Source organism: Protopterus annectens, chromosome 3.part1 (assembly GCF_019279795.1).
Source record: "Protopterus annectens isolate FY-2018-M chromosome 3.part1, PAN1.0, whole genome shotgun sequence".
Classification (NCBI taxonomy): Eukaryota; Metazoa; Chordata; order Ceratodontiformes; family Protopteridae; genus Protopterus; species Protopterus annectens.
In genome coordinates, this window is record NC_056732.1 from 1,496,130,196 (window position 1) to 1,496,150,354 (window position 20,159).

General features: G+C 36.2%; 1 protein-coding gene across 1 annotated transcript in view; it reads left to right on the forward strand.

Annotated features, from left to right (window-relative positions):
• The window catches only part of DLEC1 (DLEC1 cilia and flagella associated protein), a 2,498,134-nt gene that overhangs the window by 2,206,128 nt on the left and 271,847 nt on the right, over window positions 1–20,159 (forward strand). Inside the window, exons 34-35 of the mRNA XM_044067561.1 lie at window positions 29–223; window positions 4,567–4,728. Of these exons, the coding sequence (XP_043923496.1) occupies window positions 29–223; window positions 4,567–4,728 (357 nt within the window). The remainder of the gene's footprint in view (window positions 1–28; window positions 224–4,566; window positions 4,729–20,159) is intronic.

Consider the following 20,159-nt stretch of genomic DNA (forward strand, 5'->3'; position numbering starts at 1 on the left):
TTTATTATGAGTGCTATTTTTTTTTAAGGTAAAGAAACAGTCTGTGACAGCTCGAAGCATGAAGGTGACTAATTCAACAGAAACCCCTCTCTATTTTCGGACTATTGTGACAAGTCCATTTGGTGTGCATGTTGCAGGTCCCAAGAGTAGCCCAATAACAGCTCAGACGGACAGTGAAGATCAGAGCAGGTTTCTCGTGCTACAACCTCTGCAACATTTGCAGGTAAGATTAAATTAGTTACTTTGAAGTAAAATGCGATAATTTATTTAGCAATTTACCATAAGTCTGTAATTTTCCTTAGTAAAATGAAAAGTATATATCCAGATCTGTGTGTCAGGGCTACAAGGATGTATCAATAACTGTTAAATGCTGTGACAAAGGGAGATACTGCCAGCACAGCTATTTAGAATTTTGTAAATAATTATATGTCATTGGTGAATATTGAAATAACTTATATAAGATGCTTGTGTTGCAAATGTATTAGAACTGTATGCCATGTGTATATCAGACTGCTCTGTACAGGTTTTTGTGTTGAGAATATATTTTGTAGAGTGCTTGTGCTTGAAATGTATCCACAGTGTGCCCTACTGGAAGAGAACAGAAATGTACATGCACTATTGTAACTGTTTAAATGTATGTGTTAACAGAAGAAACTGGAAGGTTGACTTCAGTCCAGCAAACTTCAGAAAAATAGCTGAAATTAAATGACTTTATGGCAGCAAGAGATGCAATGTCTGTACTATGGAGCTTCCTGTATTGTCTTTAGGGTGAAATAATTACTAGTCTTGAAATGTTGAGGAATGTAATTGTTTAATGACTTCCAGCATCTGCCAGAAATCTTGAGTTCTATGTATTTTCACATGTAGATACTAAATACTGCCAACTTCCAGCAGTGGTGGTCTCACCTAGGACAGAGTCAGATAACAAGAAATGATGTAATTCTGCAAGCTATCCCAGCAGTAAAATATTAATTGGAGAGGTCTCTTAGAGAGAGACACCATTCTGTATTCGGTCTTGGACCTGACAAGAACCATTCACCACAACATCTGCCTTGCTCTAATGAAGTAAGTTTCTAGGTTATCATAATTCTCTTAGATACAGTCAGGAATATAGTAAAGCTTAGTTTAGAAATTTTTCTTTATGTATTTAAGACTGTCCTGCAATGTTGTTTTAAATATTTCCTGTGGTTTTGAACTTTGATGTCACTGTGAATATATACTGAGTGCTTCCTTTCTTTTATTATTTATTATTAAATATATTTACACCTTTCATTGTGGCTGATCTGTGTAGAGATATTTAAGTTTTGAGAGTACTGGCATATTTATTTGGTGACACGGTGTGGGCCACTCCTAATAGGCTTGCTCTTGGTCAAACTACCATTTGTATTAATATTAATATTACACAGTAAGATTGGACAACCTTTGTTAAGAGCCTTAACGTAGCTGATAAGGAGTTGGCTGGTGGCAGTGGTAACTACCTTATAACCTTATATTCTGGGCTGAAGGAGGCATAGCTAGTGAACTTGTGCCAGCCTCTCCCAGGTGTGTGTGTGTGTGTGTGTGTGTGTGTGTGTGTGTGTGTGTGTGTGTGTGTGTGTGTGTGTGTGTGTGTGTGTGTGTGTGTGTGTGTAAATCAAATCTCAAACAGTGTGTGTCAGTTACTTGGGCAAGGGCACAAAGCACTGGTTGGACAGAGATGGTGCTGGAGGTCCAGGCTTGGTCACTCAACTGAGATCTCAACTCTGTAGCTGTGCCAGTGGGGAGTCTTATTGAGGATCTGGAGGAAGAGGGAGAAACCACCCCCGAGCTGACTGTGGTCTCTGTTTGCTCTTAAGGGAAACTGTACTTGATGCAGAGAGAGCTGCATCTGAAAATACTGTGTGTGTACCTGTCCTCCTCCCAGTGTACATCCCCCACTGTTGCTAGTGGTGAGGATTGAGGCTCCTTGACTACTGGTCCAGTGATGGGTCATCACAAATGCAAATGTAGATTGCTTTGATTTGGCAAGGCCATAAACTTTGTGCTACAGCAGGAAGCCTTAGAGAAACTAAGATAGTTGGGGAGGCTACAAGAATTAGTAAAAGGTTTAAAGAGTTAGGTTATGGTCAGGGATGAGAGTGTTAGGTGTTGACCACATTGACAAGGATGGGTTGGGAAGGTTAGCATAATAGTTAAGGTGTTTACCTTACAGGTACAAAGTACAGGGTTTTCATTTTCACCTTTAATGGAAACTGGATAAGGTTAAAAAATAGTCCATAAGGGCAGCTAGCCTAGTACTTACCAAAAGGGGATTAATGGTTTGCGTAGTGGTTAAGGTGTTTACCTTACAGACAGAAGGTACAGGGTTTGATTTTCACCTTTGAGGAAAATTGTTTAGGCTTGAAATGGCCCAGAAACGTGCCTAGCCTAGTACTTATCGATGAACCTATTTTCAGTGTGGCATCACATGATTCTGAAATTTACCTGGTGCTCTTGGTATGTGTGTTACAAGCTTGACAAATCTGCCTGATGATGCAATGAATTATTTTGCTTATATGATCAACACAGTGACTGATATTGATGGGTTGATGAGTTTGCAGAGTAATTTTTTATAGATTTTTCAATTATTCAGGAATTTGGCAGCTATAGGAACCAGATCAGAGCCTGTTACTTAGATGTTATAGACCTATACAGAAAAAAATCAATATCTACAAGCTATAACTGCAAAAATATGTCATTTGAAGCATTGCTGGATGACAGCTGTCAGGGCAAAAAAAATGTTTTGGTGTGTATATTGGGAAATCAACTCAAAACAGACAGATGTCATTTTGCTTACTTACATAGCACTGGAGAAAATGCAGTTGGCATATTCTTTGTTCAGTTTTAGGGGCTTTACCTTAAGAAAGATAGAAAGATAGCTGTCATAATGTTAAAAGAAGATGGAATGACTGAGCTACATCAGATGCTTCCCTGCATTTGTCATGAAGAAAGGAAGTGAAAGGGAGAACAGGCATTGAAAACTAAGGTTAGACAGGTGGCACCTGTCATTAACTAGTAGGAATAAAAAGAGAAGAGGAGAATGCAGCAAAATGCCGAACTGTAGTAAATGTATCCATTAAATTATAAGGCACTGCTTATAGTGAGTTGTACTGTTGAAATACTGCCCGAATGAGCTGTTAATGGTGATACAGCTGAGAGGCTTAACTCATTCCCTCCAGTACAGCTCTTTTTAGTGTGCACCTTTAACTCCCAGTGGGTGTGGCTTGATTCTTTATAAAAATGAAGTTATTACTTTATAGTTCTAACAAGTGCTCTTTGACAGAGATCAAATAGCAATTCAATTGTGTTTGCCATCATGCATACCTCTCAACTGTACAGATTTTTGCAGAATATCCAGACTTTTGCCTCATATTTTTCGTCTGTTTCTCATAAAGTTGTGGTTTTCTGGCAAATCATTGGTAGATCATTGAGGGTTGAAATCAGAAAATAATGGCAGACATTTGAGTTTCAGACTTCATACCCTTCAGAAAAGTCATGCCAATGCAGAACCTGTTATTCTATTAACTTGTAAGAGCAATATTTAAAAAGTGTCCCTATTTTTGGACCTTTGTCTCCCCGTTATTTATGGCGTTGTCCAGATTTTTTTCTATAAGAGGTTGAGAGGTATGAGTCATCATGTATGCTTCAAGATAAAATATTCTGATATGTCCTTTGTAGCATAGTTTTGGAATTAATGATGCAAATATGACCAAGCAATATTTGATGCCTAGAGGAGCAGTAAGAGGCAACTGCAAAAATGCCTGGAGGTGCACTCAGTTGAAATGAATTAAGAGCAGTTAGAATAAATTGTCAAAAAAGAGAAATGCAGGAAAATATATGGAGTATTTGCATACATTCTAAGTGCATGATATATGAGTTACATAGGCTTCTGATTCTTCCACTGACCCCATTGTGTGTTCATCTTTATTGAATAGTGAGTGTAGTGCTTTCCTAATACTGAGTTTATTATAATATAACATTGGCTTTCTTATTTACAAGATGGTTCTAAAGTGAGGTGTGAAAGTGACTTTCACTCAACTGTATTTTTGAAAAGGATCATTTGAAAACGTGATAAGTTTGAGAAGTTGCAAAGAAAAAAATATTAGGGGGCAAGACCCAGCAACACATGCCCAAACTAAAATATTCCTTCTTAGAGGTCATTGCAACTTGGAGTAAACTGTACATTTGGTCTGAAGGCCTTGTGGACTGGGGCTTCATCCTTCACAAAAAAATGTTTGTTCCTCACTAAGGTTTTTTAAAACAATTTCTATATAGCTAGGCAAAAGATAGTTTGAAAACCTACTCCCAGAGAGCTCTCCAAAGCCACACATTCCACTGTTGTGAAAAAAAAAACATAGTTATGATATATGAAACATGTTTTTGTAAAAAAAATCTGAGAGAAAGTATAAGCCGTTGCTTTTTTAATCCAGTTTGCTTCAGCACAATACAGTGTCTACATAAACTTTAATGTTTATATAGTCAGAGTGACTGTTACCATTACCAGAGTCAGCTTATGATTGTGCCTTAACTGCCTTTCCTGTTCTGCAGGTGAAGGTATCATTTTGTCTTTCTTTGGATTTACTAACATACCAGCATCAGCCCAGTGATAGCCTACCATCTGGAGTACAGCTACTGCAGTCTGAGAATGGAGAGAAGAAACTGGAATTTAAGCAGCAGCTGGTCATTGAATACAGCAATAAGTCCAGACAGGTAACTAGAATCTGAAATAGTGTAATGTAAGAGCCTGAATGTGTGTTCTCCAGCTGTATTATTGACAGTAGGCTGCACAGTCAGAGCTTCCATTTTCTAAACTAAAGCGCTACTAGATAAAATGTTAGACTACAATATAGGTATGTGGTCTTTCTAAATCAAGCATGCTCTTGTCATCTGACATCTTAAACATATTACTCTACAGCTTGGTGATAGACAGAAGGCTGAAAGTGCTGCTTCAAATAGTACTGAAAAGCATATATAGAGAAATGGTAATAGGAGAAGGTGTATAGTGCATCAAGTGTGCCAAACTAAGAAACAGCTTGCCACTGAATAGCTGCCCTTCCTGTATGCCATATTTTCTTTGTGCTAGGAATCCTGGCAGTCCCTTGTTAACATAGACATGTTAAGTTGTCAATCTCACCTTCATTCTTGCTGGATGGGTCCGGAGCCGATCCTCGGCTCCGACTCGGCACTTGCTAAGCTCGAGAGCTAATTTTACCAGCTCGAGGCAACCCTATATCCCATGATGCTAGGCGGAGACTACCCAGATCTCGTTTGCCGCTTCGCTAATGAGGTGCCTCTTTTTACCAGCTCCAGGTAAGTTTCTTAATAATAAGACTTTAGTCTCACCCCTTGAAATTTAATAACTTTAGTTATTTTTTGTTAACCTTAACGCTTATTTTAACCCTATTCCTGTTAGTGTTCCTTCTTTCCGGGTTATTTATCCCCTTTCCCTAGGTTAGGCCTTAGGCCTTCCCCTTTCCTAAATTTTTCCTGTCAGGGATTTGTTTGTGTTTGACTGTGTTGTAACCCTGTTTAGTTTAGATTTTTGGATTGGGTGTTTTTTTGTGTGTTTGTGTCAGTGTTCTTTTCTTGACAACTTGTGTTTCCTCGACACAGCTATGTCGAAGGACACAAAGGTCTCAGGCTTCAAGAAGTGTGACTCGTGCTGTCAGAAGATGTCTCTGACAGACGGTCACACTTCTTATGTTTACTGCCTGGGACCTCTGCACCTGCAGGACTCTTGTGCTATCTGTCATGCCTTCAGCCCAAGAGTCCTGCAGAAGCGCAGAAATAAATTGATATTGAGGGGCTTATTAAAGCCTGAGAGCTCCCCGACTAAGTCAGTGCCGGGGAAGCCTTCGAAACCTACCAAGCCTTCGGCTGCAAGTCCCAAGCCATCAGCCACTGGTTTAACTTCTCCAGTGTCAAGATCGGCTCCGGCCGGAGCCGATCTTTCCATTCTAGCAGTCACAGTATCGGCTCCATCTGGCGCCGATACTGCCAAATCTGGACACTCAGTGTCGGCTCCAGCTGGAGCCGACATATCCTCGGCTCCTTTGGCTCCATCGATCTCTAAAAAGAGGTCTCGATCCTACTCATTAGAATCGATACGTTCGGCTCCGAGATCACCTTTGATCTCGGAGCGGAGCCATCGGAACCGTTCTTCTCGGTCGTCCAGGCTGTCTGATCACGACCTCGAGAGAGTGGTGAGTAGACTATTAAAGTCTCAGGAATTGGCCCAAATGCTCCATAGCCCATCTCAACAGACGGTAGCTATTTCACATCCACCTAACATTCCTCCTTCAACTCTCTTACAGAGCTCGGAGCTCCTCGGAGCCGTGACCATTGTAGCTTCGGAGCCGATACCACCCCTTTCGGCTCCATCGTCCTCTGCTCCGATTTCCTCCTTGAGGCCTTCATTGGAGGGATCCGGGCATCTGGTCTCTCTCGTCGGCTCCAAGGGGGCGAGTGGCATCGGACCCTTGTCCGACCCCGTTCTCCCTCTTGGGGTTTCGGTGTTGGTGAGCTCAGCCCCGACATCTGCCTCGGAGCCTTCCCTCTCGGTGAGGCCTGGAGTTCCTATCTCTTCAGAGCGGGAACCTTCTGGTCTCTCTGATGGGGGAGCCTTCGAGGTGATGAGGAGTGTACTAGCCCCTGGGCTTAGTCAACGGACAGTTCCATCAGCTACTCCCACTACAGTGCCTGCTGATGTCTCTTCCCACTCTCTTGCTCCCGGACCCAGAGATCCAATGCCTCAGGTTTCCCCATTGGGAATATCTTCCTCTTCCGAGGCTTCTCCTGATCCGTCAGGTGAACCTCCACGCAAGAGGAAATGTAAGAGGAAACATCTAGACTCCCCCGAGTCTATTACATCTGATACTGACTTGGATGAGTCGGAGGGATCCCCAAGGTCCTCCTCTGAGGATGTCTCTTTCTCAGACATCCTTGAACTCCTTAAGCAGAGGGGGAACTGGCCCTCCCTTAATCCTTCCGAGGACGAGTCAGTATACCTGGAGGCGTTCGGATCCCGACCATTCCACCTCCTGGGTGTCTCCGCCTTTCGACTCTCTTATGGATGTAGTGGCTCGGAAGGCGTGGATGGCTCCAGATTCGGTGGAACCTATTCCTAGGAGGCCTTCTAAATTCGTTACGGCCCCACCAGATAGACAATATTTGACAAAGGGTGTCCCAGTTGATGCCATGTTGGTGGCTGCAGCCACCAAGAAGGAACTAGCTGATCCTTCAGTACCTGTCCATCCTCCTAACAAGGATTCTAGGACTATGGACAGGTACGGCAAGCGGATTTTCTCTTCCGCGAGCTTTGCCATGAGATCGCTGAACTACTTGTGCCACTTCACCCGCCTTCAAAGAGATGTTCTTAAAGAGTTGGGAGAAGTTTTACAGGATCCGTCAGCTGCTGGGTCTCAGGATAAGATTAGCTCACAGCTAGGAATCCTTAACTCCATTGTTAACTCCTCCATGCGGCTCATTTCTTATGCAGCCGATGGAGCGAGTAGGGCCACAGGCACAGGAGTGGCTTTAAGGCGTCAGTCCTGGATGTGGCTTTGTAATTTTGCAGACCCCTTCAAGGCGTCCTTCACAAACTCCCCTTTTGATGGTTCGACCTTGTTCGGACCTCAAGTGAAAGACACTTTGACTAGATGCGAACAAGATGGCAAGACTCTTTCTGCCATAGGAGTCCGTTTCTCCACCCCTTCAAGACATTACCCCAAAGGGCAGAAGGGAGGGAAAATGTGGTTCCGCAAATCTCAAGGAGTCACGCCTGATGCACGAAGTCAGTTTACCCCCAGAGGCAGAGGGGGTAACAATAATAGATGCCGCCCTAGTGGCAGAGGGGGTCCGCAAAATCAGGGTAGCAGAGAGCCCCTTTCTGACAAACCCTTCCAGCATCCCTGAGATGTTGCCCGATTGTCCACCTTCGGAGGCAGTTGGGGGAAGATTATCGCTGTACCCAATAGCCTGGCTTTCCCTTTCTCAAGACAAATGGGTACAGTCGATTATATCTGAGGGTTAGAAAATTCCCTTTATTCAAACCCCAATTCACCAAAAGGGAACCCTTCCAGACGTTCCACCCGGTCTAAGGGAACTAGCAGTACTAGAGATATCAAAACTGCTAGCAAAAAGAGCCATTCAGCCAGTCCCAGCGGACCAAATAGGATCCGGAATCTACTCAAGGTTCTTTTTAGTTCCAAAAAAGACAGGGGACTGGAGACCAATATTAGATCTGAGCAAACTAAACAAGTTTGTAAAGAAATCAAGATTCCGGATGGTCACGCTTCAGTCCATTCTGCCCTTTCTGGGTAAGGACAATTGGATGTGCTCGATAGATCTTCAGGATGTATAGTATCACATAAAAATTCACAGGCGCTCCAGAAGATTTCTCCGCTTTCGGCTGGGGACCAGTCACTTCCAATTCAGAGCCCTGCCCTTTGTACTCACTACAGCCCCCAGAGTGTTCACCAAATGTATGGCAGTGGTTACGGCTCACCTGAGACGTCAAGGATTCCAGGTGTTTCCATATCTAGACAACTGGCTCCTCACTGCCACCACCAGCCATCAACTTCTCCAGGCCAGAGATTACACCATTCACATTTGCAGAGGGCTAGGGATTTCTATAAATTTCGAAAAATCTGCCTTGTCGCCTTGTCAATCTATTACTTTTATAGGCGCAAAATTGGACACCGTACAACTTTCAGCAAAGTTAACAGACCAAACGATCTTGGACATTCAAATTCACGTCCAGGTGGTTCTTCTCAGCTACAAAATTCAGGCCAGATTTGCTCTGAAAGTATTGGGTCTTATGGCGGCCGCCATAATACTTCTTCCCTTCGCCCGTTTTTACATGCGTCTTCTACAATGGATGCTATTCACCCAATGGTCCTTTCAACAACTACCCATGCGTCACAGGATCATAATCACTCCAACTTGCAAAAGGCATCTGACCTGGTGGATATCGTCCCCTCAAATCCATCAGGGCAGACCCTTTGTTCCTCCTGCCCCAGTCGCCACGGTTACATCGGACGCCTCCCTGATCGGGTGGGGGGGGGGCATTATATATGCCACTCTTCCCCTCTCTCTTTCCTGTTTGACTTCACCCCAGAGGTTGTCCCGTGAATTTATTATTCCTAGTTCATATAATATTTCTCTTTTAATGTATATATACCAGATTCTCTAAGCCTATTCTTATATCCAGTTCCTCTGTCTTATTCACCATTTTGATAGATGTATTACAGGCCTCCTACCATACTCATCTTCTCTTCTGTCTGGACATAGTTAATGCCCTGTACAAGGGCAGGATAATCTCAGCATCTAAGAATACATTCCTTAAGTAGTGCATCCCAGAATTCATGTGACACTTATCATTGTCCTTTCACATTTTTGCACGATTTAGTCTTAGTATTGTCAATATGTAGGAAGATCTTACTATCTTCCCACTATAGTATACAATACAAATATGCTAAACAGCTCCATTTCCAAAACTGAGCCCTGTAGTGTCCCACTTCTTGCTGCTTTTTTGTAAGACTTTATTTGTAACCTCTGCTTCTTTTCAGTCATCCATATTTCTAGTCACATCAGCATATTGGGATCCACTACAAACCTTTAGATTTACTGCTGTTTTTCATTTGCAGTACTGTGTCAGAGGCCTTCTTGAAGTCCAGCAACATTGCATTTAATTGGATCTCTCTCTCTCTCTCTCTCTCTATATATATATATATATATATATATATATATATATATATATATATCTTTAGTGACTCATTTGCAGAACTAGAAGAGGCTGAAATGGCAAGGCTTCTTTCATTACTGCTAAGGAACTCCACCAACCTGCTCCAAAGAATATTTACATAACCTCCCTGGGAGAAAAGTGACACTAACAGAGCTGTGAGTGCCCAGCTGTTTTCTGCATCTTCTTTTGCTTAAGGCAACTACCTTCCTAAGTCTTCAAACTGAGGTCTCCACCAGCCTGAGTTAGTGGTAGTTCATGTAGACGTAAAATATCCCATGGCACTTATCAAACAAGAATGTGTGTTTTTTATTTACAATATCATATAAATTCATATTCAAAAACTATTTACGTATTTGCATACTTACATCCAACATTATTTACATACATTTACAAATCATACAATAAATCAACTTCTCTTTAATATGAGCCTCATTCTTTCTTCCACAACCACAGTCTTAGTTTTTTTTCAAAATATCTGACAGTACCCAATTTTTATAAACAACATCTCATTTGTTCTTGGACACCAAATAATATAATTCACATTATACCAAATAACTTCATCTCCACTTTTTCAACATATGTTTGACATTGATTTTGGTAATGCACATATAAAATAATGTTCATATTCATTTTGTTTATATCCACTATCCCTTGTAATACTTTTTCTTTACACGCTTTATCCCATATTCTCTTCACACTTTCACAGTACAAAAAAAGAAAAAACATGGGCCAGATTCATGAAAGCCAACACTAAGTGTACACTGTTCTGAGTAAATAGACAACACAATTATACAATGCCCCCCCATTAATATTCAAAAACGTGCATGCTGATTGGTCAGTGTGCATGTTGTAAATCCGAGTTATAGTAATGGAAAAAGGTCCAGTCACCCAGACTTTTTCTGTTACTATAACTCTTACAGCAACACTGTCTCGCTATGTTAAATGAGTTTAACATAGCGAGACAGCTTTAAAAAAAGCAACGGAGATTCTCTGTTGCTTTTTTAAAGCTGTCTCGCTATGTTAAACCCATTTAACATAGTGAAACAGTTTGTAAAAAGCAACAGAGATCTTGCTTTCTCCGTTGCTTTTTTCAAAACTGTCTCGCTATGTTAAATGGGTTTAACATAGCGAGACAGCTTTAAAATAAGCAACGGAGATTCTCTTCTAACCCAATATCTTTCAAGACATTATTCAGTCCTAGCAAAACTTCATTCATCCATCCCTGGCACTTTGCTGTTACCACTATATCATCTGTATGTAAAAAAACAAGAATTTCAATTTTTTCTTGCATCTTGTACTCTACCTATTTCATAGTCAACACAATTATCACCACAGCATTCATTACTAATTAAAACAATGTATCACGCATTGGATACATCTGCCTCATACCACATTTCACCAAAATCTTCCCAAGCATCCATCCATTCACAAAACCTGGCACTTTTGGATTATTATATGTACACTTCAGCATCCTCAACTCCTTTTCTGAAATACCATATTCTTGCAAACTTTTGCATAAAAATTTATGTTCATAAATCACATCCAGAAGCTTTATTTAAATCTCCAATCATAATGCTAGCATCCTCTTCTCTATTTATATCATCCACAACACCCTTTTATTAACATCTCCTGATGTCTTTTCCCCTTAATACCATCCATTCTTTGTACCATAACCTCTTATTCCATTTCCAAACCTCAACTGAATAATTTTCATAAAAAATGCTATGATTCACATTATTAAACATTTTTGTTAGATAGGTTTCTGTATGAGTGTTTTTAAATCACGATGCTGTCAATTTCTGAGACAATCGTTTACAATATATTTGATCCATGACAAGATATTACCTTGTTTTGATAAGTTTTTACATGTTTTTAAATCATATGTTGTTAATTTTTAAATGGTTGATGCATGAAACTTACAAGTTTAGCTGAATTTCATTTGCTGTTTGTTTGAATCAAATAGCCACATCCATGACCATAATGATGTAGCATTTTATGAATAAGGTGATTCTGTCTAATAATTGGCTAGGCTAGATAAAGCTGATTGGATGGGGAATTTAGAGCTAATATTTAAGGTAATAATTGGTTTGAATTTTTGAATGAGGTCTGATGAAGCAGTGAATAGACCGTGAAAACACTTACCCTCTTTGTGTGTCACATAGATGGAATCTTTTTTTACTTTTTGTTATTTTTAAGGAGTTTTCTACCAATAAATTCGTTTACTTGAAGTTGTGCTGAACAAAGTTTTCTTTTTGGTATTATTGGTTGGACTGTGTTTACTTCATTCTTTACCTAGTTGGTACATTGTTACCTCTCACTTCCTATTTTCTTTTATTCACCATCTTTTATTCCTAATACTTCCTGAAATATTGTCCATAATGTTCATTATATCCCTTTGTTTTGTCACTACTTTCCCTCCTGATCTTTCATTTCTCTTACAATACTACTTTCTTCCTTAACTACCTTACCAAACATGGTGACATCTCTTCTTTTTATCCTTTTAAATAATACTTTTGCTTAAATAGTATTCTCTGCACCTTCTCTGCATTACACTTATACACTTGCTGCTTCTTTTGAAAATATCTCTCATTATTTACCTCTAAATCATTTATCAGTGCTTTTGTAATATTTTAATATTGCTTTCTCTTATTCTTGCTCTCTTCTATATCCAGTTTCACATACATTTATTTATATTTTCATTAACAACTAACCACCATTCATTTGGATGGCACAGTGGTCAGTGGTAGCATTGTCGCCTCACAGCAAGAGGTTCTCTGGTTTGATTCTCTGCTGGAGTGCCTTCTGTGCAGAGTCTGTATGTCCTCCCTGCGTTCGTGTGGGTTTCCTCCGGGTGTTCCGGTTTCCTCCCACGTTACAAAGACATGCATCTGATCTGAAGCATTTCTCCCCAGGCTTCCACTGAAAACTGGCTTTGTTCCAAGTCAGACTTTCCCAGTAAACAAATGTTAAATAAAATAAAATAAAATAAATAAATTTCATGTTATACATAGCAACTTCTCATTCCCAAATGATTTTTCCATAATCTGATTTGCTCCCTTTCCCACACCTTGTTGTCCACTTTTTTCCTCAGTTATCCTTTTAACCCCCTTTCCTTGTATAATGCTATTTTCATTTTTATCCACTTCTGTCCATATAGCCTTGTGATCTGAAAAAAATATTCCTAAGCTCCCCATCATGTTGTTTCAGTTCTTCATACATAATAAAGAAATCTATATCTTTTCTTAATCCTCCACTGTTGTATATCTATTCCTTCTCTCCCCATTTTTTCATCTACCCATACTTTATCACTTTCTTTAACCTCTTTACATCATGTCTCACTCTTTTACTACTCAGTATTAAACTGTGATTTAAATATTATTACATTCATATATACAGTCACTTACTTATTAAACTTCAAACAGCTCTTCCCCACAATTGAGCCACTGATTGTTTTAATGACTAATTACAGTACTGTTTTAATGTCATTAGTTTTCAGTTTTTAAAATGTGTGTTCCTAAGTGGACTTATCCCCCCCCACACACACACACACACACACACAGTGAGAAGACATGGGAGAAGTTATGCCATTAGCTAGCCAAATTATATGTTAATTAACTGTCCAGACGTTTGATAGGATGTACCTACTTTTTAAGAGTTTTTGGTGTATAGGTTCCTAGGTTAGGAGGTATTTGTAGCTTGCAGGTTGAAAGATATGTCAGAAGGCTAGTTTTTCTTTCTTTAAAATGATGATTCTACTTGTATTTATTATTTGGGGAGGGCAGTGTGCACTGTGCAAGTTGAGCTTAAGGCTCTAATGGTAGTATGGGAGATGTTCACATTGCATTTTGGATGATCATTTGCAAGACTGCTTTCTTTTTTTTTTCAAAACAGGTTTATTGTTTTAACATACAAGAGAAATATCATAACAATTTTATACAAGTAATTAAAAATAGATATGATTATAACATTCAACAAAACAACTAAAGTATTTACAAAGACATCCACTACAATCATATCAATTAATTAAACTAAAATACCATGCTATTGAAATTAGGATTTTTTTAACAAATTTTGTAAATTATCCCATACAATATAATAAGATGTTTTTCTAGTTGTTCTTGACCTAATTGTGTTTATTTCCATATGGCACACTATATTCATAACATTTTTAAATTCATTGAACGAAGGAGGTGTATCTGAAATCCAATTTCTGGTTATTATTTTCCTAGCCACTGCTAGAATAGACCATAACAAGGGAAGCTTAACCTTTTAACACTTTGAGGTACAGGTGTGTTGAATAATATAAGAGATTTAGAACTAATGAAATTATCTGTAAAACGAGCCTGCAAAAATTCATTAATTGACTTCCAGTATTCTTTCAATTTTATACAGTCATAAAACATATGAGCCCAGTCAGCATTAATTTCTACATTACATCTCTTACATAGATTATCTTTATTATTTATTTTATTCATCATCAAAGGTGTATAAAAAGATCTGTGTAAAAATTTCCATGTATAAAGTCTCCAGACAATGGAAGACGTAGTTCTATAGGCAGATTCCAATATATATTGTTTATCTTGTTGATTTGGTGGGTCCCCATTAATAGAAGTGAAATGATTCCAGTATGTATCTACACTGTAAAAAGTTTCTTGTCTGATAATTTTATGTATGTATGAAAGTTTACCTTTATCAGAAACTTTATGTTGTAAATTTAATATCAAGTAATCAATCAGTGTTGGAATAGATTCTTTAACTGTTATAGACATTAGATCTATTTTATTAATGAGATGTTGTCTAAAGGTCTGAACCTCTAACCAGCAAGTTTCTCTTAGATCAAATTCTTGTTTTAAGAAATCTAGATTTTTAACTTTATTATCAGATATCAACTGATACCAGTACTTTAGATCATTATCTATAGCTAAATGAGTTCCTTCAGAAGTAGATGACAAAAGCATACCCTGAGTATACATTATAGGGAATATAATAAAATTCCATTCCCTATACTTAGGGTGCATGAATATAAAGTTATGATAGCTAATAATAATATTTAATGGGTAACAAACCATATGTTTAGGTGTAATAGGTGAAGTACAAAATTCCTTTAGTAACCATAACATGGAGTTATTTACAATCATATTTTTATGTGTTAAGGAGATTTTCATGAAGTGCATACTAATTAGCTCCCAATAATCTTTCCATTTTGACATATGACTGATCTATTAATAAAGTAATAACTTTTACAATAGAAGAGATAGTATATAAATTAAAGTCTGGAAAAGAAACACCCCTTGAGACCAGCTATTAGTATGTTCCTTTAATGCAATCCTAGGTCTATTAGGTGCCCATAGGAAATTTAACATTAGTGTATTCAGTTTCTTGATAATTATTTTTGTAGGTGGAAGTATTATTGATTGTATTAAGTATAAAATCTTGGGGAATATTATCATTTTAATAATTGTAAGTCTCTCCTCCATAGTAAAAAACATATTATTCCAGGTATTAAAGAGATTTTGTATATTAAGAAAACAGGTATTATAATTATTATATATAATAGATTTAATATCTTTAGATAGTATTATACCTAAATAAGTTATCTGACCTGAATTGGGTACATATTTAGTAAAATCACTAATGAGAATATTTTTTCGTGTATATATATAGGTAGTATTTTAGTTATTTCTTCATTGAATATTAAACCAGAAATACTTTTAAAATTCATCATTTTATCAAATAGAGACTGCATAGAAGAATTAGATCCTGCTGATGTAATTAGAACATCATCTGCAAAAAGTTGAATTTTGGATGTTGTATTTTCACCTATTTCAAAACCCTCTATGTCAGTACTGTTTCTGATCAAATTAGCCCAAGGCTCCATTACTAAAGTGAATAATAGTGGAGAAAGTGGACATCCTTGTTTTGTACCTTTAAAATGGGTATTTTTGTGAAACATATGTTCCTACCTTAATATAAGCCAATGTTCCTTTGTATAAATGCTCAATTAGATTTACAAATGCATCTGAGAAGTTTGTGCACTTCAGTAAGGTAAACAGATAGTCCCAACTTACTGAATCAAATGCTGAACTTATATCAAGACTAATAAGTGTTAAATCTTTCTTTTTCCTATTTGCAAAATCAATTAATGTTAAAGTTCTTCTTATATTATCAAAAGTATTTCTATTTACAATGAAGCCTGTCTGATCTATATCTATAATGCCGGGGATGATTGTCTTCAATCTATCAGCAAAAATACTCATAAACATTTTATAATCAACATTAAGTAATGAGATGGGCCGATATGATGTACATCTAGTTGGATCTTTATTAGGTTTTAAAATTGGCGAAATAAATGTATATTGCCAAGATGGGGGGGTTATTAACTCAGTTTGGGCCAGAATAAAAACCTTATGTATTAATGAATATGTACTTTTAGAAAGGATTTTATATATCTCTGGTATAATACCATCATTACCCGGTGCTTTGTTTGATTTAAGCTTATTTATTTGTGTAATAACCTCTGTATATGAAATACTTTTGTCCAATAGTTTAATCTGTTGTTTATTAAGCTTTTTTTCATGTTTGTGGTTATAAACTCCTTTATTTTATCTTTAGGTTCCATGTTAATGTTATTATGGTTAATTTTGTGAAAATGATTTCTAAATTCCTCTAGTATTTCTGGTATACTAGAAACATTCTTCTTTTTCCTTAGAGAAAAGATTTCTTTGATATGGTTTTGTTTATTCAACCTTTTTGTTTTATTTTTAAGTCTATGTAAGTATTTGGGACTTATTGAATAAGACAAAAACTTGTATTTCTCTAAAGTTATTTTAACTTTATGAGTTAAAATTTCTTTGTATTTCTCATTTAGTTTGTTTATTTCTTCAATAACTTTCTTGTCCATAATATTTTCTTTATTATTATGTTTATAAGAGTCTAATTTACTTTGAATATCTAACAATTCCTTATCCCAAGATTTCCTTTTATTATTATACCATCTGATACTTTGTCCATATAGATATGATTTAAGGCATCCCAAACATAGACAATGGAGACTTCAGGAGTATTATTTATGTATAAAAAATGTTTTACTTCTGAAAGTATATATTCTTTATAGTCTTTTAGTTGAGTTAAGTATGCTGGTATCCTTTTGATCTGAACATTATGAGTATTTTTTATCATGAATTCAAAAACAATTGAATTATGATCAGATACAGGACATGAAATTATTTTGGAATCAATTAAATCTGTTACCATCTGGTTAGAAATAAAGACCCTATCTATTTTTGAATAAGTTTTGTATCTGTTAGAAAAAAAGGTGTATGGTAATGATTTTGAATCTATCTGATTATTAATATCATTCAAATGATAAGAATTAGCAAAATCATTTAAATGTTTTGCATTAGATGTAATTATTCTTTTTCCCATAGTGGTAGTATCACTTTCATGTAGTATACAATTAAAGTCACCAGCTAAAATAATATCTCCTATAGAGAATGATATGATCTTATCAAGATGATGTTTCACTGTATTAATACCAATTCCAGGTATCCAATATACATTAATTAAAGTGTAAGTCTTCCCATTAATTTGTATTGTAACCATACAAAACATTCCTTTGTCATCCTGATAAGACTTAATGGTTTTAGGAATGGGCATACTTTTATTCCATAAAATAGCCACTCTTTTTTTTCTGAGTGTGCTCTGAACTAACCAATACTGTATATTTGTTTGTGGCTAGTTTATCAATATCTTTTTTCAGGAGATGGGTTTCTTGCAGGAAGACTAAGTTGGCCTTATGTAAATTAATGTATCTTATTAGGCTTGCCCTTTTACACGGATTATTCAATCCATTAATGTTTAAAGAAATTCCTTTTAAAGATGTCATTTTAAATTAACAGCTTTCAATTCAATTATCTAGCAAGACAAGACTACACATTTGATAAAACAGCATCATATAAACTAAAATAAACTTTTTTTTTTTTTAAAACTATTCATACTACTATATACATCTATATAATATAATACACTTGTATTCAAATAGCATTCAAATAATCTTGATATTAGGAACCAAGAGGAGAGAGAGAAATAAAAGACGTGAAAGAGGGAGAGAGAGTGAAAGAAAGAGAGAGGAAAAAAAAAAAAAAAAGGAAGGCATATTTACATATTAATTTATTCAAAGTATGTAAAAATAAGTTCTAACATTCATTTAAATCAAAAACTTTGGCTAATATGGTTCAGACATTACATATATTAAGATGCATCTATTTTCTGTCATGTAAATGCAGTCAACAGCTTCCAAAAAAAAACCTTGAATTGCTTGTTTATGAGCATTTTACTCATACTCATTATTGTCAATAGAATAAAATAATACATTTATAGAAATTGTTATAAATCATACTGCATAGTTATGCAAATTCTCAGAAACACTTGCATTATTGTAAAAAAAGCCATCTGTATTTTGTATGTCTATACTACTGCTTTAAAATATATCACATGACAATTTCTTCCAGAATAGAGTTATAAAGTTATTTATGCTTGTCAATCAGATTAATTAAATGAGTTATAGTAATGTATATGTTTGGAACATCAATTTTTAACACAGATTAGTATGCTGCAGTCAAGTAGATTTTCAAAAACACTTGAATAAATGTTTCATTTTCTATACCTTCTAAAATAAGACATTTACTTACTACAAGAAACTGCATCATTTAAAATCATTATAACTGACATTTTATGAATTATAACATAGATATTTAAGTAATTATACAAAATAACTCACATTTAAATGTTAAAGAGTTAATTTTCCTTCACATAGTCGCATTTGCATCAGTTCTACTTCCTGGTAGAGTGTTCTTCCTGAATCTGCGATGTGTCAGTGTGATATCTGGGTCAAAGGTCAAATTGACTGCTTTCAGCTTCTCTGTGAGAATTCTGAGAGTTGAAGCTTTTAAAACAACTCGAGGACACTGTTCATGAGGTAGCCCACATCCCAGATTGTCTCCCTTAACATTTTGGTGGGAAACTTGTTAAAAACTAGTGACAAACATTCATTTAGCAGTGTAAATGCATCTAAACATGACAAAACCTTTGCGATGTATTTTACAGGTTATTACAGCCTCTATATAAGTGAAATTAAGCCCAAAGTTATTAATAAGTAATAAAACTCAATATTTTTGTCCCAACTCAATTTTTATGCAAATCTTATTATTTACTGTGTCTATATGATCAAAAGCATTTCTATATATTAATATGAAAAAAATAAAGAGAAAGAATAAAGCAAAAGAAAAAGAGAGTAGAAAATAAAAGAGTGTAAAGCAGAAATAAAAAAAATGTAAGAGAAAGCTATAAGAAGTACATACAATGGAATATTACTTACTGTTTATATTAATAGAGTTAAAAATAAAACATATTGTTTACTATTATTTAGTTCTAATTATTATTAGTTAAAGCATGACAGATTATTTACAAACAAGCATAAGCAGTATAATCAAGAAAGTATAATTAGGAATAGCATTTGAAGAACATATAAACTTTTTACAAGGAATAAATATGTTATTATTCCATTTATCATATTTTCATTACTCTTCTCTCCCTGCCCTCCCCCACCCTTTACCCACTACATAATCTAAATAGAATGTCATTGTTTAAACAAAGAAAAGAAGAAAAGGAGAAAAAAAAGAAAAAAATGTATCAAATTACTGACCTTACTTCTCTTTTTCAGAAAGAGAAACAAATTGAATAATAGCTTGTTATTAGTTCCTCAGATATTTTGACTGGTTATGAAACAAAACATTTCTTTGCACACAGAGAATAACTTTGATTAAATCTTTTTCAGAATATTTGTGGCTTTCTGGAAATGTAGGAACTATATTTAAAAAGATTAATAATGAAGTAAAATGATGAGAGAAAAAAAAGAAAAAAAAACCATAGAACAAATCATTTGTTTTTTAGTCTCTTCTTCTTCTCTGAAGTCTTTCATGAAGTTTCAATTGCCAGTCTCTTTAATGAAGGACTAGCCCATTCCATTTCCTCTATTTTATCCAAAATCTTATTTTTTTTGATAAACAGTAAAGCAGAGTCTAAGTCATCAAAAATTTTAGGACCATCAGGAAGGAAGATTTTTAGCTTGGCAGGAAACAGAAGGTATGTTTTAAACTGTGCTTTTTTAAGCTCCCTTATTAGTGGCAGAAAAACTTTTCTTTTAGCTATTACCAAGGAAGAATAGTCATTGTCAAAATGCACAGTTGTCTCATTAATCTTAACAGGAGCTTTAGCCCAAGCAGATTTAAGAACCATCTCTTTATCAAAGATGATAGAAATCTAACTATAACTGATCTAGGATAGTTTTGGTTAGAGTTAGTATTAGCTATAGATCTATGTGCTCTTCGATACCAAA